The 24492-nt window shown below is 44.7% G+C and overlaps 1 protein-coding gene across 1 annotated transcript in view; it reads right to left on the reverse strand.

The window, feature by feature from the left end:
* Window positions 1-9325: 9325 nt before the first annotated feature.
* Window positions 9326-24492, reverse strand: part of LOC119181228 (apolipophorins-like) — a 75679-nt gene continuing 60512 nt past the window's right edge. Inside the window, exons 29-39 of the mRNA XM_075875546.1 lie at window positions 23677-24070; window positions 22695-22992; window positions 21064-21290; window positions 19886-20125; window positions 17772-17939; window positions 17162-17309; window positions 14287-14497; window positions 12423-12693; window positions 11570-11684; window positions 10687-11027; window positions 9326-9444 (exon numbers count right to left, since the gene is read on the reverse strand). Of these exons, the coding sequence (XP_075731661.1) occupies window positions 9424-9444; window positions 10687-11027; window positions 11570-11684; window positions 12423-12693; window positions 14287-14497; window positions 17162-17309; window positions 17772-17939; window positions 19886-20125; window positions 21064-21290; window positions 22695-22992; window positions 23677-24070 (2434 nt within the window). The 3' untranslated portion in view covers window positions 9326-9423. The remainder of the gene's footprint in view (window positions 9445-10686; window positions 11028-11569; window positions 11685-12422; window positions 12694-14286; window positions 14498-17161; window positions 17310-17771; window positions 17940-19885; window positions 20126-21063; window positions 21291-22694; window positions 22993-23676; window positions 24071-24492) is intronic.

Raw genomic sequence — 24492 nt, forward strand, 5'->3', positions numbered from 1 at the left:
GTACTGCTAGCTGTTACATTATGATAATATACTTTGAGCGGAATTATTAAACGGCAAAAGTCTATCAGCTGAAAAAGCTCCCGATGAAGTAATTCAGCCATGACTGGAACTTGTTCTTTTGACGAGATTCCTACTATTTTCTTTAGTTTTTATCTGCTATACAACACATACGTATAGTCCTTAGGTGATGTGATTAGTTTGAAAAATAATCGTGTTTGTTTTCATCTTAATTACTTTGATGAGAAATCGACAGGGCAGCTTTGACGAAGACAAGTACACTTCTCGAAAAGTTGGCTCCAGCAACGACCTATGTTCAGGTTTTTATTGTGATAGCAATTACATGAACAATCTCGGGTAACTTCTGCCTTCACCGCCATGTCCCAGGTATATATATAACCCGACCGGGGATTCAAACCAGCGACCCTTCACTCTGCAGCATGCGACATGTTAGACCATTCAACCCAGTGACATGCATGCCCCCACGGTTGTAATGGCGAGCTATTTACAAACACCATTTACTGCTGGCGGTACACAAACCTCGGAGGTGTTTAAGCGGGTTCGCTATCTTGTAACGATCCCGCATTTTCTTTCAATTTGAAAAATGCCCTTGAGACGTGCACAAAAAAAGGGCCCGTTTGTACGCCCACCCGTAGTACCGAATGAGAAATGAAAGACCGCACGCCTTGTGCCAGGGGCCTCCGTGTGGCAGGAGATGTAGAAGAGTTATTCCACAAGCTGCACTTTAACAAAAAAAGAACCAAGAGCGTCGGGTTCTGCGTTGCCAAAAATTGCAGCGCATTGCTTAATAACAAAGGCCTAACTACTTTGGCAGTTCATGCTTATCCTGTGTATACCAGTGCGCTCTTTTCAAGCGTCCACCTTTGTGCGCTAGCGGCACGTTGCAAGTATCGAGCTGCTTGTCGTTCTTCGTGTGATGTTTCAATTTCTTGCTTTCGCATTTATTGCTTCACCCTTGCGACAAAACTGTGACTTTTTTTTTTTTCATCACTCTAATTAAGCCTTCACGTCCCCCTCAACTTTCTTCTACTTCAAATTTTCCGTAGCCTTAAACGTCCCCCTTGCAGGTATTATCAGAGAGGCCGTGATGTGAAACACTCTTTTTCGGAGGCGAGTTTTCCCCACCATACAAATATCCTCTATACAGAGACGGTTCTGGGCAAGTGTGACGCTCAGCAAATGCTGATAAGACATTCCATTCAGATATTTGAATTTCTCGCGGCACACATACTGACATTGACACTAAGTTGACGTCAGGCTACAGTACTAATCCTGGTGACTTCATGCAGCAGTCCGGCTAGTTTTGATGACGTCAAGCACCAAGACACAAGAACCGGCAGCTGGCGCACCGCGTTCTCGATTGTCTGCTTGCGCCGGGCGGTCGTGCGGTCACTGTCATCTAGCGTACCTGTGAAACGAGCTAGCGGAGTCTTGGAGAGGTTACGTGCACGTTAATACAAGATAAACGCCTATCAGTGGGTAAAGAAGTTAACGAATGGTTTGATGTCGAATTTCACGTCATGGTGCCAATATTTTAGCTCGTGAAGTCTTGAACCAGTGAAGCAGGGGGCAATAGGTGGAAGTACCATCGATTCCCGTCCGATCTGGTGCTGAGACAAGCGTGCGTCGACTTGGTACGTCGCGGCTGGGGCGGAGACTGGTCGCGAACCAAGTGGAGTTTACTGTAATCGCCAGCATTTCACTCTGGACGCTCACACGCGCGACACGCAGTCGCTGACTGACTTCGAATTGTCGATGAAAAATGTTGCACCTCCCCTGCCACGATACCCAAGTAACCACGGATATCCATCGGCTGTCCGCTATGAATCCAAAGGTCGAAAAATTCGGATATCCAGAGCAGACACAGCACGGACATTCGCTGGACGTACAAGGAAGGTCCATTGACGGGACGTACTAGGTGGCTTTCTGGTGGATATCCGAACAGGATTTCAGTGGGACAGCCAGTTGCGAATGTCCACTGGCTATCCATCAAAGGGCCCCAAAGAACACATGGGAATTGAAATTAGTTTTGGAGTACTGCAGTGCATGAGCATATCCTATGCTCGCAGTCATCAGAAATTTTCTAAATCTTGTGATAATAGTGGGGCTTTAATTGTGTATGGTGATCCACAAGTGATCTGCTTTCAGATCTAGAGCTCATCTCTCCTTGTATAGCGGCCGGAGTAGTGGCGAATGTGTGTATCTGCGAGCAGACAGTTTCCGTGGATGGCATGAGCTGACTCGCATGCCGATGCCCTGGCCGCTGGGGAAAGCCCTTTAAGGATGAGGTATTGTTTTTTTAATTTTCACGGCATTCTGAACTGAATGCGACGGTTATTTGAAACGTAAAGGTCGCTGGATCAAACCCCGGCGGCGGCGACTGCATTTCCGATGGAGGCAGAAATGTCGGCCCGTGTGCTCAGATTTGGGTCACGTTAAAGAACCCCAGGCGGTAGAAATTTCCGGAACCCACCACTACGTAGACGTCTCTCATGATCATGTGGTGGTTTTGGGACGTTAAACCCCACATATCAATCCTATTTTGAAACGTAAAAAAATATAGCATCTAGTTCAGGGTTTTTTAAAGATATGTGCACTTTTTGTCAGGGTTAAAATTATATGTGCTCGTATAATTTATGTTGTATACTGTGCATTGCTTGTAGTATATCGTGCACTTATCTTACTAGTTTTTGTCAGTCGAAAGTGACCAACAGTTTTAAAAATAATTGTTCCATGAAATCAATTTAATTTTTTTATCCCGTTGACTACTATAGCAAAAGATATAAAATGAAACCATACACTCAATCTATCACTGAATAGACTAACTTTTTACTGCTGAACGTTTATTACAAATCACGTGTAAGAATACTTTAGGTAAATAAATGCCACGGAGCGAGCGCAACCAGAAAAATGTAATATTTACATGCGGTACACCACGGAGGAAGGTGATACACACGGTGCTAGCGATGACACTGCTGCCGCGTCGCAAATGTCTCTCTCAAAAACTGAAACAAGTCACAAAAATGGCGTTTCTAATTTAGGTTATTTGATAATAATTATCCTCAAAAACGGTTGTAATACACAGCCTAATTGTTAAATATTATAAAGCTACTTTAACGAGGTTGTTTATATTGACGGTGATCTATCCAAACAGCGGAGAAAAAAAAAGTTTCGTTTGGCGAGCCATCGCCCAGTCAAGCCAAGCCACTGGATTTGTTTTGTTAGTCCTGTGGATAATGGCGGCGTGCTTGTAGTGCCAGTGCAGATACGATTGTATTTTCTTGCCCAGCTACGGAGGTAAGACAGCTACATTTATTTATTTATTAAGAGTACAGTCAAAGTACTTTCGATTCTTCATCTCTGCCTAGGGACGCTCGTACTCTTCTCGCCACGCCTAGAGATACACAGCGTGCACCTGTTGTCAGTTCAATGGTACCGGGACATTACTGCCACTTTGGGCTACAGAAAAGCCTCGAGAATGCTTTGTCAAAGGCACGTTATGAAGGCAGTCATGTTTCTCTTGCCTTTAACATTGACGGGATGCCAATTTCCAAAAGCTCCACCATGCAGTTGTGGCCCATACAGTGCATGATCCGTGAAGATCGAAGAATACCACCCTTTGTAGTTGGAATTTTCGCAGGCCCAGGAAAGCCTGCTTCAGCCAATGAGTTTCTCAACAAACTTGTCAGTGACCTGCAACAGCTTCTTTCCCAAGGAATGATTTTTCATGGGCACCTAATTGATGTTTCTTTGAAGTGTTTTGTTTTGGATGCCCCATCACGATCATTTGTGTTTCAGATTAAAGGACATACAGGTTATTCTGGGTGTCCTAAGTGCACAGCTGAGGGTACATACAGAAACAGTCGACTCAGCTTCCCTACTACGTCATCCACTTTGCGTACAGATGATTCTTTCAGGCGTCAGATTGACTCTGACCATCACCGGGGCACATCAGTATTAACATCACTGCCCATAGACTGTGTGACCTCTGCACCACTGGACTATATGCACCCGTTGTGTTTGGGGATTACGAAAAAGCTGCTCAATGCTTGGCTAAGTGGTCCTTTAGACATAACGCCTTGAGCCTGCAAAGCGCAGACAATTCTCTCACCTTAATGTGTTGTTAGCACCATATGTGCCGAAAGAATTTGCTCGCAAGCCAAGAAGTTTATCTGAAGCTGACCGCTGGAAAGCTACAGAATTCAGGCTCCTCCTCCTGTATAGCGGGCCTCTAGTGCTCAGACCTGTTCTAGCTCCTTCTCTTTACAGGAGCTTCATGGCACTATATTGTGCAACTTATATTCTTTCAAATGCCAGTCTGTGCCAGCAGCATCTTGATTATGCAGAGTCCCTTCTACAGCACTTTGTAAAAGGTTTTGCAAAGTTGTATGGAAGTGACCAGGTTTCCTATAATATTCACTGCTTATTACATCTTGGAAATGATGTACGCAAGCACTGGACACTTTCAGTGCATTTCCATTCGAGAACATTATGCAGTTCCTCAAGCGGCTTCTGAAAAGCCACAAAACTCCACTTGCCCAACTATACAATCGCTTGAAGGAGCGAGATGGAGAGGTAGCTGATCTTCCATCTTTTGACAAAATTATATAAGTTTTCAAAAGAACATTCAGATGTACCCTTTCTACCCGCCTGTGAACCACCCTTGTACAAACAGGCTACATTTGATAGCTTCATGCTTAGTGTAGAGGTTCCTAACAACTGCTGCATGATAGATTCTTCTGTCATTATTGTAGAGAGTTTTGCAAGATTGAGAGGTATGCAGGTGCCCTGCATCATTGTCCGTGAATTCAAAGTAAAAGAAAACTTGTATGAGAAGCCATTTATTTCTGGCACCATTGATGTTTTTGTGGTTTCACAGCTTTCTGGTGTTAAATGTTGGCCATTAAGAAATGTACGCAAGGTTGCTAGGTTACCCTGGCACGGAAAATTTTTTACTATTCCACTGCTTCATCTGTCTTGAGGGCACTAAAAGAAGAATTGATTGCATTTAGGATAGATTACCCTTCAACAGTTTTTGACACACCGCTTTGCTATGAAGAGATGCTTTGTTTTCTTAAAGGGGAACTCCGGTGCATTTTCGACCATACTGAGATAATGCTGTTTTCGAATAGTATTGACAATCCTGCAAAGGCTAAGGTGGTTAATTTTGCCCAGACACTCGTCAGTAATTTTAATTAAGCAATAAGCGACAAGTCAAAACAAAGACCAAAACGGGAAGCTGCTCTGTCATCTATGGTGGGTATCAGATGACGTCTCGAGAATTCGTCGCTGATGACGTCACGAGATCAGCTACACCCCGCCACGGCTTGCCAGGGTGCACACATAGCTCACATTCCTCTTCTGATGCGCGAAAAGCAAGTTGGCGATATCGACGCAGAAGCAAGCTGTGCCAGAGCGTCTGAACTTACTAGTGACAAGTTCAGCAATGATTGCAGCTACTATCTCAGCGCAGAAGCATCGATTTTTGATTTCGAGCCGCCGGCGCGTGAAGCACCTGACATGCCCCGAATCGATTTCCTTGTTGCTCAATATTGTAAGACCGACATCAACGATGACGAACACGCTGTATACAGCTGACAAAACTGAACTGTGCTAGCGTTGTCACCTCGTAGAAGAAAGCGCACGTTGCATCTGTCTGCTGGGAAATTCAGCGTTTTCCAAAAAGAGTAGGCCCTTACGTCACATGCACAGGGTGGCCTGCGTTTACTAGTGCGATTGCAGAATCGGCTACTAATTTTAAAATTTGTTTTCCAAGAAACTGAATGACTTAGGGTGCATAATTTGGCACATATTATCATGGTACCAATGAAAACACATGTTTAAAGTTTTATTGAAATCAGTTAATATCGATAAAACATCGGAGTTCCCAGTTAAGTGGTTGTTACATGAAAGTTTTAATTTGTTGTTTTCTTGCGTTAAATGATATGTGGGGTTTAACATCCCGAAACCACCATATGATTATGAGAGACGCCGTAGTGAAGGGCTCCGGAAATTTCGATCACTTAGGATTCATTAACGTTCCCCCAAATCTGAGCACACGGGCGTACATTTCTGCTTCCATCGGAAATGCAGCAGCCACAGCCGGGATTTGATCCCGCAACCTGCGGGTCAGCAGCCGAGTACCTTAGACACTAGACCACCGTTGCGTTAAATGTTAAGCCAAACCCTGCTGATCCTAGAAAATAAGTGTAAGTGCTCCCTGAAAAAGTAATTACAACATGTTAATAAAAACTAGTCTTGGTTCCTACTGTACTCTCAAGTCGCGATATGAGCTCTTCACATGCTGGAGCAAGAAATTGTGACGTTCCCATGGCCAGGCGAGTATCCTGTATGAAGTCGCGAGAATTAGTACTGTAGCCTGACGTCAATCTAGTGTTGATGTCGCGAGGTGCACCTTGGGAAAATTGGCTTTACTAGTACTGAGGAAAAAATGGCACTAAATTGGGACGAAGAAAGAATGACCGCACAACACTGAGGAACAATGGAACTGAGGAACAACTGTGTGTGTGTTTATTACACGGGAAAATATAGAGCTGCAAAAACAAATAGGACTACAACACTTGCTCATAAAGATGAAAAGCAAGATGAATCTCTCACGAGTCAAAATATCCAAAGTTAACAGCTCAGAAACATGTTCTCTTTTTCGAAGAGGGCAAGTGGAGGCTCACTGACACACGTGTCCTTTCTTCCTAATATGGAAGGCTTCGTTGATTTCGCACTCGATCTTGTTAGGATATCGTGAAAGCATCTTTCAATTATGGAAGAGCTGGGTGCAGCTGCACGAGGAACAATGGGCTGCTAAGGTGCTGCTTGTTGAAGTCTTGAGATTGAACGGGTGCTCATTCAGGTGATCGTTCAAACATTGACTGGTCTGTCCAGCATAGGTGTAGCCACATGACAACGGAATGTCGTAATACATTGTTAATGCATTCCTCGTACTGTGTCCTGTGCTTCTTTATGCACGCATGCTCTTTGGGGTTACTTTACTTTTTCGCATAGGCTGCCGAGAAAGCCTTACGCTTGCTTTGCTAACGATCTTGAGTGCATGGCTCGCACTGCGTGCGTAAGGGATGGCGGAAATTTTTTGTCTTGTGCTGGGTGTTTCCTGGTGCTTTGCTCAGCACAGAAAGGACAATAAATTTTTGTCGTCTCTTAGGTACATAGTTTGAGTCATGCGCTCATGTAAATTGTGTATCAACTGGCCCTTCAAGACACCCTTCTGGCTTTAATTCCAAAATAATCTATGTCGGCATTTGCTGTACTTCACACTTGCTCCGAGCTATCTCTGTACACAGGAGATTTGTAGGGCAGAGTAAACTGTCCTTTAAAAAAAATGATGTCACTACCCCTTTAATATGACAGTTATTTGGTCACCATATTGTGCTAGCAGTGAAACGAAACAGCCACTATTGTGCAATAAACATTCACATTCTCCAAAGATAAAGAGGTGTATTGGTTGTGCTTGAATTAAAACTGATGTCTATGTGAGGACTGTTCATAGTGTTTAAGAGATATCCATGTCATAAGGGTATCTTAATTGTCCCATTGCATTGTTCTATGTAGAGCTCTAAAATGCTTCTGGGCGAATGACAGTTTTATGTATGATTAATGTTTATTGTACTTAATAAACAATAAAACAGTGTCATCCATTTTCAGCATGTGATGGAATTGAGCCCTGTGCTTTCCATGATGTGAATTTGTCTTATACATTTTTGGTATTTCCCATTTCATGTTTGTTTTTGTATTTTTGCAACAGTCATATTTGTCGCCTGTTCTGCAGTATTGTATTGGAATGGTGTTTTGCATCATACTGGATTTTGTAAGTTTTTAACTTAAACCTTTTTTTATTTCTTGCTAAATGTTCTTGACATTTTTTGTTTGTACCAAAGCTTGTGTCTTTTTGACCCTGTAAGTTTTAATTTTGATATTACAAAATGAAGTAATCACAGTTAACTTCTTTCATTGTATTACCTTCACTGCTAGAATTTCTTAAATGTGTGGAGCTGTGCTTCTATTCTCATCATTGTGTTCACACTTCAACTTGAACATCGTACTTGATTTAATTAGTGTTTGCTTAATTTATTTATTCATTATTACTAGAGTACATGATTTGACCTAATGATAATAAACGTTTTATTGCATCTGAGACCTTGTGTGAGCCCAATCTTCTTACGCTTTAGCACTTGTTCCTGGGCAAGTTGATGCCTAAGTTTGCCAAACATATGTTATTCTGTTTTATCGATGGTAAAAGCTTGAAAACAAGTAAGCTTTTAAGCATGCACAGTGGCATGAAAGTTCGCTGTACTCTTTCACGTCGCTGTGCATGATTGTACGTTTTTTTCTAGCTTATACCATCAATAAACAGTTGGTAATTGGCACTCCGGATCCCTAGTCGTCACCTTATTTGTGTCCATGAATCTTGTTCTAATTTAGCATTGCACCAGAAATAATTTTAGCACTTTGATATTTAATCTTCAGCAAAAGGGTTCTTGTGAAAGACGTTCAAGCATCAATTGCGAGAGTGCACAAAACCTGAAGGACCCTCGATATTACCACACACACACACATATATATATAGCTAGGTATTTATGCTCACTCAACATCAGCCTCGGACAGGCCGCATGGACATTCAAAGGACCATTAGGGGGTAGATTATTTATGCACAATGAATAAGAAATCAATATACATATGTATTATGAACATATATGTACCTGTGTATCTGTATAATATATCCCCTGATAATCCTTTTAATGTCCGTGTCGGCTGTCCAAGACGGATGACGAGCGAACGTACAAATTTGTTACCTTTGTACATTCACAGTATGTCCATTGGACGTACATTGTACGTCCGCGGATATCTGATGGATGTCCGGAATATCCGAGACGGACGTCCCGACGTATTCCTAACGGATATCCGTGGTTACTTGGGTAGTTATGTGCAGCAGACGAAGCAGACGATCGCAGAAGTGACGTGCGGACGAGAAACGTCACGAAAACTTGCGCTTGCACATACCTCGCTCTGTACCTCGCTCTGTACGGTATTTAACTGCTGATACCATGTCATGACGTCAGGGTGCACTAAACACCAAAATTAGCTTTCAAAAGCATACTATAATCAATTTTTCAGGACGCACTCATGCTTGCTGGTACATTTCCTAAGTTCTCAGGGGCTTGGCCTATTACTTGACACAAGAAAATGATAGGTGAAATATTCCATGTCAGTACCCCTAGAAGCCAAGAAAAATAAAGCAAGCAAGAGGCAGAGAGAGACCGAAGACACGAAGAAATATTTAAAAACATCCCTATACAGTTTATTAAATGCGAAAAAAATGCTGATTTCAGTCATCCCTCTCTAATGACCTCGAAGTAAATGCGATGTGAATGTTCAGTCTTCTGCTGTGTACAGCTGAAAAAGAAAGCAACCACGAGAAATCAAACAATCTGCATGTTAAATAACATCAATAACATCAGCTAGCCCTAACGTTGGCATCAAACCTGAGCCAGCAGCAACACATGATCAGACACATTATAGCATTGCCAATAGCATCAACAGTAACAGCAGTATTAGCATTACACGGTGCTTTCCTTCATCTTGTTTTAAAAAAGGCACTATTTTATATTTTTACCATGGAACCTCACCAACTTACCCAATTTGCCTGTCTTCTTCAGTATTAGCACAAGATCTATACAACCGTTCTACTTTTCGCACAGAAAATGTGGACTTTGAAAAAAGCTTAGAAGCTTCACACTCACTGCCGCTGCAGGAAAGATTGACTTGCTTGCGCTAGCTATAGCCGTTCCCCTTACAATACACATTTCTCCGTGAGATTTTGCGACCCTCGCGTACAGAATATATAAGATGGCATTAGCTTTTTGTGCTGCGAGACGATTTAAACCTCGCCATTATTGCCAGCTTGGCCACGCATCCACAGTGTTTTATGGGTCTTTGAATAGAACCTTTTGTTCAACCTGTTTTACCTAACCACTCGATTAGATTTTGAAAAAATCTACACTAGTTTAACATTAGCATCAAACTGGGCCAGCAGCAACGCATGATCAACAACATTAGAATTGCCAGTAACATTAACAGTAACTGCACTATCAGCATATAGCATCAGCAAGATCAATGCATGAACATACACATACTATACTCGGGTACACAAAGTGACCTTTAGAAGCCTACTGGCGCCATAGTTATCTTAAGTGATTAGGCTAATGTTTCTCTTTTGTTGGGCGCTAATGGCAATGAAGAGCCATCTCAGTGCTGTACGCATCAACAATATTTTTGGGCCATTTGGGGAGTTTCGGCGAGTCCCTACTTTGTCGAATATTGACTTGCACCTGGTGCAATGCGCTTGGGGCTGGGCCTTTTACTAACATGCGAGGAGACACAGTGACTGGCAGACTCGCAAATTGGTCGAGAGGTCTGACTCTCCAAACTGTACTTTGAAAGCCGATTGGCGACCTTTAATCAGGCCCGACAATTCGCAGTAGCCAGTGGGGCCTTCGACCAGAGCCCCGCCCACAGTAGCCAAGGGGATCTCTTTCTTTAGTTGTGTCTCTGTCACCAGTCCTTTTTTTTTTGTTTCTTCGCACCTACAGCAGTAGTAAGCATCATGTATTTTGTTTGAAGCACAATTGTACTTACTGCGAGCGGCACCTTGGGTTTCAGTGGCCTGCACGGCCTGCAAACGACTTGCGGTCGTACGTCCGAGCCGTGCGTGCACTCACAGCGCTCGCAGTAGTCTTCCGCACCTCCGTACTGCTTGGCGGGCTTCAGGGCTTTGGCGACTCGTCGCGCAAACACTGTCTTCCAGTTCTTGCCATCTGAGCGCAGCATAGCCGAGCTGAAGAAGCTGCCGTGAACCTCCTGGGCGAGTGCAATGCAGATGTCCTTGGCCACGGCCACTTGGGGCCTCAGATCAGGCTGTCCCAGGAGCATCTTCTGGCTCACGTCCTTGCTGCCGTAGACGGAGTCGGCGTCCACACCTGTCAGGCGACGGTGTCATTAGTATAGAAAGAGTGTTGCATGCAAGTAGTGTGAAAAAGGTGTAGAGGGTGTATAGGCGCAAAAGGTGTAGGGTACTGGCATAGGCCTCCGCAAGGTTCCCTGTTATAAAGGAGAGGGCAAACACTCGTCACATCACCTCCCGCTTTTCTTCCAGTCCCATTGATTTGTCCTAATGACTGGCTTCACATTGGATAAAAAACTTAAGACAAAACGACGATGACATGCTTCCACGCATTGTCCTCTCCCTTGGCTTTCCGAGGTAAAGGCGTAAACAGTTTTTGGAATTCAAGATGAGGGGTCTTCAGCTGCCATTATCATGCATAGCCATAATCCTGCTCTTTAAAGAATTATAGGACAGTTCCCCTGTGTATAAGTATAGTGAACTTTGTGCCCCACAAAGGTGATAAAGAGGGGGGACCCCCCTCTACCCGTGCACACGCCTATGGGTACAAGTTCCGACCATCTTTGAACTAAGCAATGACTTCAGGTCACATGCACACTCTTATGATCTCGCACTTACCGTAGATGCCCTTGCCCTTGATGATGCTCTTGCGCACTTCGATGCGCTTGTCGGAAACGAAGTGAAGGGTGATACCATGGTCAAGAAGTTGAGTCTGGATATCCGAGTACGACAGCTGAGAGGAAACAGAATGTGATTACTTGTTTGAATTTTCCGGGTCTCTATCTTTCTCATTTGCTTTATGCTAGAAATTAAGCATGTGCATTTACTGGTCATCTGCGAATGCACAAAAAAAAAAGGTTCCAGAGCTTTAAAGTTTATTAGTAGCCATAGAATACAAACCAAGAGCTATATCGTCATCATCATTTAGTTCTGTGCAGACAATGGTAAGTGAGTGGTCACTTTCAGCAATACTATCACTTTGGCGAGACTTCAAGAGACCAGTGTAGGGGACATTCGGTGCTATCGTGTGGGCTGCGTCAGGATTGCCAAAAAAAAAACTAGTTGCTGGGCGACTTGATGAATCTTAGAGGACGTCTTCATTTCGCCCTAAAAAAAGGTGAACACACGAGAGACGGCCGGTCCTGTTTTATTTCGTGGGTTCGCCTTTTTATTGCTAAATGAAGTTGTGTCGTCGTGTGCTTGGATAACATGCTGAAATCTTTGTGAAAGTGTCACAGAAAGTGATTGTCCAGGAGTGTTGCCTCAGAACGAAGGCCTCTATAATTTCTAATCACCTTTATGATCATATTTATTCCATCATGCAAGCCTCCCTTGTTTTAAGACTAATATGCCTTAGATGTGGCCTCCAATATTCGCCACGTGTATGTCCAATTTCGGAGGGCACACTTCACGTAACACGTCGGTTATGTAAAACTGTCCGTTATAAACCACTCGGGGTAGCATTTCTCACCTCGCTCTGTTCCTCTTTGCAGTCTGCGCAGGCGATGACGATGATGGCTTTGGCAACGTTGGCGCGGAACGGCAGCAGTGACGCGTAGCGGATGGCGTCAAACACGTCTTTGTTCACGGGTCGGCCATCAGAGTTTGCAGGTGCCTCGAGCCGCATCTTTTGCGTGGCCAGTGGCAGGTTGTGCGACTCAAAGAAGATGCTACCGCGGGCGGTGCGTACATGGGGCATGCTGTTGTGGCCGCTGCCATGGCCGAAGCCGATCAAGGCGAACCTGCGGAAGAGTAGAAAGGGACAGTGATGAGTGAGGTTATGGATAAACCCAAGTTGTACTTGCCATGACTGAATAGTCTAATAACTTTTAATGCAACTAGTGACTGTTAACCTTAAAGGGTATAGGATAGTTTGGCAAGTTGCTCGAATGATTCTACGTGAAGCTGGTAAACCAATTTGAAACTAACTTGGACACAATGCAGCACACCCAAAATGAAATGCTATAGTAAACATGCACAATGCAACGTACTTGTAGGAATGACACAGATGAAGAAAGTTTATGTATGCAATGATATAGTCAGACAATGCATGTTGATTTACACAGACGCATATCATCATTACTCGTTTTCAAAAGGAAAGCTGACTATCACTCGTGGTTAACGTTTCCTTTCATAATAAATAACCCTTCAACCTCCTTGTGGGCTTCTGCTGAACTCATTTGCAGTAGTCTATAATTGTGCAGCAACCAATTAGCACCATGGTGACCATCATTAATACTACATTAATATCTTGAACTGTTTCTGAGATACTGCATAATTAAAAAAAAGTAAATGCACACATTTTTTCATGGAGAAGCTGCACATGTCGCTTATGCAACTTATCATTCATAGACTATTGGCTGGTCTGCTCCTATTCCGGCCCTAAGTCACAGCTTCGCCGCAAAGGTGAAGCAATGAATGCGATAGCAACAAATTGGAAGGTCACGCACAGAATGGCAAGCAGATCAAAACATGGTACACGTTTCTCACACACAAATAACGCACAAAACATACTCACAGGTACAGATGAACGCGAATAAGCGTCTCAGTTGCTAGTTCGCTATGTCTGAAAAAGGCGCCCTTTTCGCAAACGGAGACTATGCTATGAGTGCAGTGAACATTGTGCGCCTGGTAACTATGACAGAATCGTTCCGGTGAAGGTTTAAGCGTACGATTGTCCACACCAGGAGTTAAGTGAGCGCTCGTGAGAGCGTCTTCTCTCCATGAGGCAAAGTACGCCTGACAGATAAGAGCGCATACCACTGTGTTGTGACAATCTGGCAACGTGTGCTTCTTGTGCCATCTCGCTAGTAATGCTGAAAACACGATAGTAGTTCTCCCCTAGATGCCCGTCATCAGCGGTAAGTGGTAGATATAAATAGCTTGCCGTTTGAGCATTGAAGGAGGTGCTGCTGCGTAGTTCAGTGGTTAACGCCTTGCACTCACAGCTTAGAGGTCCCAAGTTCCATTTCACGCGGCGGAGTTTTGTTCTGAATTATTTTTCTTTCTTGCGTTTAAACATATATAGATAGATATACATATACGGTGAGTTTCACCGATGCCAGCGGCAAAATCTAGCCAAGAGTATTCATATAATTGCTATCACAATAAGAGTATTTGATTCATCTTTATCTCCAGCAGCCATCAGATAAGACAAAGTTTATCCAATGAAGCTTAAGAAGAGATGATACCTTCCGCCTGATTTCTAATGAGGCCTTTCCCTTTAGTGCGAATGTCCCTGTCTACCAGTACTGGCCTAAGATGTTTATATGACAAAGTCGGCCTCAAAGTGGCCCACATGAAAGGTGTTTTTTTTTTTTTTTGTGAGAGATCACCTGTTGTTTGAGAATCCCGCGCTGAGCAGTTCCTTGTCGACAATCCTCATGGTGTTGTCCAGCTCGCGCACGACGTCCGCATGGCAGGCGTCCTCCTCGACGACCAGAACAATGTCCATGCTTGACGGACGACGCGGTGCGCTGTTGTCGCTGCCTAGGGTGAGGTAGTCGCCGAATTTCAGGGTCGCGCCTCCAGGTAGTGAACACGTGTCTGAGCGGATTCACGGAATGGAGAGAAAAACGGTGAGTGCGGTATGGTCTGTAACTGACATAAGTGGCAAGCCAGCGCCATTTTTCAAGCAGTACTGCACAGCAATTTACAGCCTTCCTATCCCCCACCACACCTGTACAACCCCCACCCTCTTTAGGTCTTTAGATTAACAATTGGCGCCCCTTTGATATCCACCCTTTCTATGTTCCTGTGTTGCCTTATGCCATTTTGGCAAGTGAAAGGGGAGAGGGACGAAGTTTCGGGGGACGATGCAGGATGATCGAGCCAGCCAGGTCAAAAGCCTCCAAGATCGATGAAAGGAAGGGCGTGTACACCGTGGCACCGTGAAGAAGGCGGTTGATAACTTCAACAGACACTTTTAATTGGGTGTAAGTAACAAGCCGACATACGTATCATGACTACGGGAGAGAAGTGCGCATGTGCAGGACGTAACGTACCTATTCCACGAATGCGTGCGTACGCCTGAAAAAAAAAAAAGAAAACCTGGCATATGCAAATGTAATAATACATAGTGCTAGCTACTTAACACCTGACGACACTCTCGCAAGATCTCGAATGAAAAATTGCGGATCCAATGATTCGGCTTGACTTGAATTCCTAAGGTCATTGTCACAGCCGCTACTACATGATGATGCCAAGAAGCCCTTGAAAGCTGTTTTATTTCCAATATGGCACGTCTAGTTGAACGAAACGTATCCCAGTATGGTCGACAAGGTAAATTAAATGTGTTGGCAAGTGCTTTGCTTGCAGCGTACGCAACGTATAGTGCTGCGGGTGTAGGATTGTTGCGTGTGCCCAACTAAAAGTGCCTAATGCTAGCACCTTCCAAGACATTGAGGCTCCCAGCTCTTGCGTAGTTTCATGTTCTCTCTCTGTGTGTCTATTCACCAGCTAAAGTAGAAAATAATGCAAAAGCTTGGGGCTCCAATAGTTAGGGGTCTTTAGCACCATTACTTACTCCGAGTTCCTCACATACGATCAGCTGATTTGCATCTATAGTGAGTGTGGTCGAAGTGCAACTACATCATACGTCACATGTGGACGCCTTTCAGCCCGAACACTTTCAACGTACAGAGTATGACGTTACAAAGGTACAGTGAAAGGGAGAGAGAGGTTTATTATGAGAGAAAAGCTGAGAGGTCAGCCTGAATCAATTTTCTGACTTGCTACTCAGTATTAGGTAAGGGAAGGGGCTGGTAAAGAAAGTAAATAAAAGGTGTTGATGATGAAGAGGATGAAGCCAATGATGGATCGAAAGGTACAGTAATATTTCAACGGAAGTCGAAGCAAACAAACAATGAAAAAGCGAATGAAGACAAATTGCATGGACATTGGTTTCAAAAGCAATGTTGCAGCAGATGCAACCAGATGTTCAAGCTGCTTAGCAAAATATTGAAGAATCCTTGAATAAGAAGATGTTGATAGACCCACTATTTCAACACAGCCTGTATTTTTCAACTAGCTCTCTTGATGAAAAAAACATCACTTGTTGAAATGCTCACTTCACCGATCCACCCCTGTCCAAGGCTTTTTTTTTGTCCCTTCAGATCTTCGTCTACTGCTGAACTTATACCTTGTTTAGCAAAATGTCATTGCCAAGGGCAGTGAAGAGCGTAATATATAGTCATCTGTCTACTTCATTTGCTTTATATTTCAACATGAAAGTTTTTTGTGCCGGGGCTCACCAAGACTTCAATGACGTATTCTCTTCACGGAAGTGACGTCAAAAAAATACGCACGGTCCGAAATGAAAGAAAAAAAATGTTTCGTCATAGGGAGTTGAACCCGTAAACTCTGGGTCCATGGCAACAAATGCCGAGCACGTTATCCCCTGTGCCATGGTCACATACTTATATGAGCCCTTAAAAAATACGCCTTTTATATCTACCACAGTCCTCTCAGCGTTCTTGGTAAAGTGCGGTAATGCATCATGATCATGGCATCCACCATTAGTTCCTTGAATGCATTATTGCTAGACATCTGTCTCATTCGGCGCGATTATGATAGGAATATGTGAAATTTTGTGAATGCCAAACACACCCCGCAGGTGGCGATCTTACCCCAAGCATAGGTGTCACCCATAGCATTCACCTACACCAAAAAACAGCTCTTCAGCGCATAAAGCAACGCGCCTGCTTCGTCTGGATGTCTAAACTCCGCGTTCGCCACTTACGCTTGCCGAAAAATCGTAGCCGGCCAACAGGCAAGACACGAGCATTGCGTTTCCATCTGGTCAAGCCGTGGTATTCAATAACTCTACTATGCCGCGAGTAGGTGACCCTAGCCCAAGTTCGGTGTCCAATTAGTCGCGTCTTTCTGGCTGTCATACCATTTTCTCTAGTTCCGCACCCACCAATGACTACAAGGGTTTGTTTAATAATTGTTGATGAATGGCAGTCATCGGGATGGACATGTATGACTAAGCGTTAACGTGGATGCATTCACATTAAATGATGTTATAGCTGTCAAACACCAATAGACATAGTGCAAGCTCTCTAATAGTAATGCGCAGTAAATAATAAACTACTTCTGTAAGACCACGTTTTACTTTCCTATTTTCCGATTTTATGATGAAGAGATCAAACATTTTTTTTTTGCATTAGTTTTCCTATGAAACTAAGATCCGTGTGTATAGCAACTCACAGCATTCGGAAGGAAGGTTTGCAGAAATGGAGTACTTCTCCAGCTGGAGCAGGTACGCCATTGAGATGTTGCAGATTGCGTGGCGCGGCTCGATTCCTGGCGTGGCCATGTGGCGGAGGCAAAGGTCGAAGTATGGCTCGGGAGACTCCTAGAGGGAAAGTGGGGGGAAAAAATGCGTCGAATTTTCGAAAAAGACATCACATGTAGTTTTGTAGTACTACTGCAACAAGTTTCCCTGAAGGAAACACTTGTCAGAAGAACTCTTTGCGAAACGTCAGCTTATAGGCCATAGCCACATGACGCCGATGTCGATGACTAAACCCTACAAAACTGAGATCCCAAGAGTGACAAGGCAACCTTTACAAAGATATGTTCACCTATCGAAACGATGGCCAGTTTGCCTGAAGCATTTTATCCCTGTTTGTACTACCTATGCAACGAATCACATCAGAGGTGAAGAAATTGATTGATTTGTGGGGTTTAACGTCCCAAAACCACCATATGATTATGAGAGACGCGGAGAGGTGAAGAAAAACCGCGATTGTTGTGGCTGCTTCAAATTACTCCGTTCAAATTACAGTGGTCCTTCGAGGTGGCGCCCCAGTTTCACCTGCCAGAATCCATCGGCGAGCGGAGAGTCGTCGTCCTTGAAGTATTTCTCGCACAGATTGTAGCCCTCGGAGTCGACGGCTACCTGTTCGCTTAGCACGCTCACGGGTCCCTTGCAGCCACGGCTGGTTTCCCATTTCTTCACAAACTGCGCCACGTTGCTGGTCACCTGCAGTAGCATGACAAGAAGCGCGAGGTTTATTTTTTTTGCGACAGCAATTACGATGCCTCTGTAATGGTTTTAACGGCAAAGCTATTTGAGCTGGCCGCAAATCGTGAGCCCGACAGGTGTGTGCTGTGGAGCCCAAGCGAGAATTGCCACCATCATAAATGGGTATGCAGCTAAGAAATTAGGTAGATTGCATTACTCATCACTGGTCTATTAAATATGAAGAAGCCAAGAATTAGGTCAAGAAATGGCTGCGACGGTGGCGAGCCGAAGACCCCGAGTGTGTAAAGTGAAAAAATGCAAGGAAACAAGGAAATCGGAAAGGCAACGGCAGCTGTGAAAGGCCCCAAAGCGATGGAAGGTCAGCGTAAACCACAATGTGCCATAAATCTACAAAAGGTGCGAGTTTTTGGTTTGAACACGTGGTTCTGTCCCTGGAGTTCGTGACATTAGTTTCATGTCTGTGACTGTCTGTGGTTTGATTCGACCTTCCTTCACAATAGGTTGGCAAAGTTGTGGAGCTCACTCAGACTCGCTCACAAAATATATTTCGAGCTTTGGGCTCACTTGGACTGAGTCTCGTGAAAATTTTCCTGAGCTTGACTCGCTCCTATTCACACTCACAGAAATTTTCTTTAACCAGACTTACTCCGACTCAATTTCATGAAAATATCACTCAACCGGAGTCACTTCGACTCCGACTCACGGCTCGATCTGAGTCGGAGTGAGTTCACCCACTTGCGCTCTGCACTAAGAACAACGTAGAAACAGCCTAGCTTCACCAAGCTAGAGCGTAGCAACGACCTAAAAGCGACCTAGACACAACCAAATTAATCTTCAGAATCGTCCATTTTCACCGTTTCAAGACTTGTGTGGTTTAATGCAAGCTTTGACAATTTCTCTTTTTGCCATCACTGTCATGTTCAGTAATAGGTACGGATTAATACTAACATCGTCCTGCACATCGCATGTTCTACACGCGAGTGAAAGTGCTCAAGCGAGGGGAACGAACGCTATTGAAGCAGAGGTTAAACGAACCGGCCAAAACCGTAGCACGATGGGTACATGCGATAACATAGCCCGACGTGTGAAGCCTGCAGTAGATAGCTCCTCAAGCACAGGAGAGACGCCCCGACCATTTTTCGTAGGGTGAAGGAGCGCCAGTAGAAAGTTGATGGGAGAGGTGGGTGGGTACATCGCTCAAGCAGCAATTGCAAACTTTGCTCATAACAGTAAGTTTATTGACAGCATAAAACCTCACTGCCCGCATTGCGATGAGAGACGATTCATGTTATCCCACATGCTCTGGCAATGCACTGCGCCGCTCGATGGCGAGCCTCTCAGCACAGAGGACGCCTCTAGGACGGCAATCACTAGCTCGCACCGGGAGGCCGCAATCTGGGCTGTCCAGAGGGCCCCCAGTATGGGGGTGGGGCATGTTCTTCCTTTTCTTGTTCCAATGTGGGTGCGGCCCACATTGGAACATCGAATGACTGACTGATAAGGGTGTAGTCGCACGCGCTACCTCGACACACATCAGCAGACTGCTCATGCACCCTACTGCCTTACTTCGTGTCGAGGAAATATGTACTCAGAAATCTGCCAGAATGCAGGAAAGACCTGCGACTGCACTAAATTCGCATGTTCATATCTTAATTCATTTCTGCCATACTCGAAACCACCAAATGACTTCGATAAATGAAGTGCGTTAAAACTTGAGAGAGAGCTGATTGATATGCATCAGACTAATGAAACATGCACGAGAGCTGCACTAACTAAAAGAAGTTCAATAAGTATAAGAAGTACAATACAAGTATATAAGTGCAATAAGAATATAAAAAGTTCAATGTAAGCACTACCAGCGGAAACACTCAAGTTCTGCGACGACGAGCATTTGATGACGCATTGAAGTATTGGTACTAGAGGAAAATAGCCCGTGGACTTGCCTGTCCCTTGGGCTTCATGAGGTCATCGCCGCGCTCGTTGTTGTAGGTGCCCAGCAGGCCCGCGGTGTTTCCGAAGTACCAGCCGTTGATCTTGACGGTGCACACATCATAGTAGAGGTGGCAGGAGACGCGCAGCGCCTTCTCGTCTTCGACGGTGATCACGTCGTCCACGCGGCGAGCGATCACCTCGCCTCCCTCGAGGATCAGGGGCAGTTCGACAGCCTGTCCATTCAGGAACATCTGCACACCGAAAGAAAGGGAAGAAATTCGTTCATTTGGTTCCCCGTCAGCCCACTTTCTGCAGCTTCCTTACAGTAAAATTTTCAGTACGAAGTCCAACAACTACACAAGCCTTTCCATATAGCAAGAAGAAACGCAAGGGCAACATCCAAATGAGGAGCCGGGTGTGCCATGGTGTAGGTTATAGTAAGAAACACAGTGAAATATCAGTCATTAGAAGACACAAAACAATGCGCATGTAGTAATCATTCATTCTCCCATACTAAGTGTAATTAGCAGTAAAATGTTATGCCAGTTAGCTTTTATTCCTGTTATCTTGTAGTTTATAGTTGTTTTAGTCTTGAAATAGTGTTAGTAACTTTTATTGTGCTTAGATGCTACAAACTTCTAAAGTTGTGGTTGTACGCCAATTTACCACGCTTCAGTGCGATGCGTTCCATTGCTAACACCTGTCGCAGGTTAGATTGAGTTCTGGCCATCTATGACAACCAATCTTCAAAAATATTTTCACAATCTGTGCGAGACATGGGTGTTGTTAGTTCACAGGTCAGTGTTGTCAGTTTACACGCAAGAAAATCATCTCCATACAGCACCACTTATTCATAGTCATGCTATTTGTTTTATACGTTCAATTGCATCCCACACAGCAGTAGCTCTAAGATAATCATCTAGGTCTGTACACTGTACTTCGCACGTAGTTCGCATGGCGCAACAGAATATGGGAAATGATTCTGATAGACATATAGACATACCTCCTCTAACTCGACGACATTACTGAATCGGTCGTACACAGCCTAAGCAAAGGGTAACTTATCAACTGTAAGGGGACAGCTAATCACCAGGTCCTCTTGCTCAGGTGCTGGCGTGTTTACCACGCTGCTGTCTCTTTTAACTATGCAGCAACAAGTTGAACTCGAACCACTAGTGAAGTTACTCACAGATCCATCGTCAGGGAAGATCTCGATGTAGCTTTGTCCGAGCTGCACGATGATGGACTTTGGCACGCGACCGTGGATGCGAGGGTTCTCTGGGTGGTACTTTAGGAGCACGGTGAAGTTGCCGTCGACGAAGTCCCTGGCCAGCAGGTACGTGCAGTCGCCGGTAGCCGAGTACATGGTGCCGTCAAAGGTCACAAAGTGCTGGTGTCCTATGATCATTGCCTGACCTGTGATTTGACAAAAGCGGAACGTACGTCACATGAATAATCTTGTTTCCATGAAGCATGCTCCAGCGTTCTCAGCAAAAGTTAAGTTTCTGAAGATTTTTTGCACGAGACAAATTAAAAGGACGTGAAAGAGGAAGACGATTGATTTTGTATCTGTAAATTACTCTTTCACGACTCTAGAAACACTACGCCTGCGGCGAGACGACCCTTCGCAAGCGAGAATACACACACAACAAAAAATGCAGGTGGCAATGCCACTTAGAAGTTCACGGACCAGTCACCATTAGTTCATCGATTTCGCCGGTGTCTGCTGGACTTGCGTAGTTCGTAGCCGGCAAAAACTGAATTATATTGTCTTCTGTGGAAGCTAGAGAGTTAACATATTACGTTTAAGGAAATGTATTCATAATTTGATCAAAATGCAAAGAAAAAAAAAACGTTGAAACTCGTGACAACAACATACATGGTTTCGTGGAGAAACTTAGACACTTATGGCATTGATTGTCTCATCTATTAAGATATGTTTAATAGTGAAATTAACAGCACTAGAAAATTCATAGAATAGTTTATCAATGTAAGCTCACTTATCGTTTCACTTCAGTGTCCGCTTTAGCAGCTGAGGGTTCAGACCGTACTGTGCAATGTTTAACTTCTATCTGAGGCACTGCTTCTTCATTTCTTTATGCAGCTTATGCGGCTGTGAGGAGACAACTAAGAAAATTCTATTCCACTGCTCATTCTACTACAAGGCTCAACAACGCATTCTAGAAGCCAGTATTGTGTTGTGCTCACGCTAGTGGTGCATTTCTTATTTTTCTGTCTCCTGTTTTTTCTTGTGTGTCCTATCTACTATTCCTCCTTTGCCCGGCCCCACGCTTAGGGCCGCCAACCGAGTCAAAGTTTGGTTAAACTCCCTGCCTTTTCTCTCATTTTCTTTCTCTATCTCTTTCTTTCTTCGCTTACTCTTTAGCAGTTCATCAGCAGCCAAAGTTGGAGTTCATTTACAGCTGCGATTAGCTTTAGCCGTGCGACCATTTCTGACTTGTGGACAAAAAACGACCCAAGGCGACCAATGTTCACACCTTAAATGCGATTTATACCCGTCCTGGCAGACAATTCACCGCTGCTCGCATTGCTATTGCCGCACAAAGTGAGCTCACGTCCTGTTCCTACGCACCTAATTGGTTGAGAGGTTTACAACTGCAGTCACGGGATTGACAAAAATCAAGCAGCAAGCGACTTAGCCAAAGTGGTCGAATTGTGACCAAAGCGGCCATTTGCAACCAGTCAGTTTACGACTAGGTCGCGCAACCTGTGCTAGTCGCAAGTGTAAATGAGCCCTTATACACAGGGTGTACCTCCCTTTCACTGATCAATCAAGTCCTCACATCATCTTGCCCTCACCGTCAAAGGGTGGCATCCACTTTCGCTGGAACATAGAGCTGATGTAGTCGATCATGTCGGGCGTCGATTCCGCGCTCTTCTTCGGCCGTCTCTCGGCAGCGTCGTCGTCCTCCTCGGCTAGCCATTCATGCCAGCTCTGGCGGATAGAGTCCAGGTCGGTAGGCAGGTTGAAGTCCACGATGTACTTGCCGTTCTTGTGGTCAGCCTCGCGCAGCACGGCCACGTCGCGAGCAGTGACCGACTCCCTCAGGTTCCTCTGAAGGTTCTGCCAGAATTCGGTGTTGGCTCCATATGTGCCCTGAGGTGTGCAATGGCGTGACATAGTTCATGAGATTCGGTACACAGACTGAACACTGTTATGTGGTTAAAAAGAAAGATTTGTAGCCGGTTCCACATGACGCATAGCAGTTGAACAAAGAAACTGTCATTTTTTTCGTGAGGCAATACATTTAGCATCCCCAGTTTCAGCACAGCTTTCATAAAAGATTAGTTCTTGAGGGTCAGATAGCCTTCCAGTGCTGTTATGGCCCATTCTACCTGTCCACTTCCTTAAACGTGTAGTACTATCTCGGCTGCACAATAACGCGAGCAGACAGCGAAACTGTAGGTACATCAGTCCATGTGATTGGCTTGTGAGGTCACATGCATCATAATCACCATAATTTCGCATAACCATTATCATCATACTTTTGTTTTATTTATTTTTTATTCACTCCTTGTACCCCAGGCCAAGTGGGGTACGGGAGTGAATAAGGCAACCTGCATGACGCCGGCTACTGCTACTACTGCTGCTGATACTGCTGCTACTACTATGATGACGACACGAGGTAGACTAAGGCAACTTCGCTGTAAAAGAAAATTGCTGCAGAACTCAAGTGCCGGTTGCCCTTGGGCCATTAGACACCACCATCATCATTATCTGCTAGCCGCGAAGCGCAAGAAAGAAACGAAAAAAGAAAGAGAGAAAGAAAGGGGCTCTCACTGGTTCGTAGAGCTCGCCAATGAGCGACTCCAGCGATCGATAGTCAGGGTTCTCCTTAATGGCTTCGACAGCATCCCAGACGGCCCGGCGTGCACGGTACAGCATCTCGGAGATCTTGTCTGTCACGTAATCAGCTGCATCCTCCACCTTGCGGGTGACCTGTCGCACGATAGGTGCATTGCGCACGTCGTCCACCATGCGGGACACGTAGTCACTCAGCTCGGTCCAACGCTGAGACACGTCGCGGCGACGCCTGCCGCGAACCCCGCTGAAGAAACCTGCAGTCGACTGCACGGTCCGGGAAAGCTCCTCGATGAACATCTTGATCTCTTCGCCGGCCATCTTGAAGAGGGATTCGACCCAGCGTTGGAAGTGAGCGATGAGCTCTCCGAACCTGCATGGGTGCATTGATAAGTGCGAGTCAGCTAGAGCCTGAAAGGGTGCCTTATAGCGATGTCAAGCGGTGGCTTTTGATCGTGATCAGAACCAATAGTGATTAACAATGTTCCATACTATACGATTCAAGCTAATCTGGATCGAAACAACTATACCCACACGCATTCGCACACATTAAAGTTCTTCATTAGATTTTTTAAGATGTTGGCCATAGTGGTCGATGAGGAGCTTTTCCGCAAATAAGGTTGAACAATAACATGGAATAGCAGGAGAACAAAGAAGGGAAATACGTCAACTGGAAAAGCATCCAGTTGGCTACTACACAAAAGCCGACGAGATGCTACACAAGAGTGTGCTAGGTAACATTTTTTTTTCTGTTGAATTACAGTCTGAACATTGACTTTTTATGTGTACGCCCCA

Source organism: Rhipicephalus microplus, chromosome 10 (assembly GCF_043290135.1).
Source record: "Rhipicephalus microplus isolate Deutch F79 chromosome 10, USDA_Rmic, whole genome shotgun sequence".
Classification (NCBI taxonomy): Eukaryota; Metazoa; Arthropoda; class Arachnida; order Ixodida; family Ixodidae; genus Rhipicephalus; species Rhipicephalus microplus.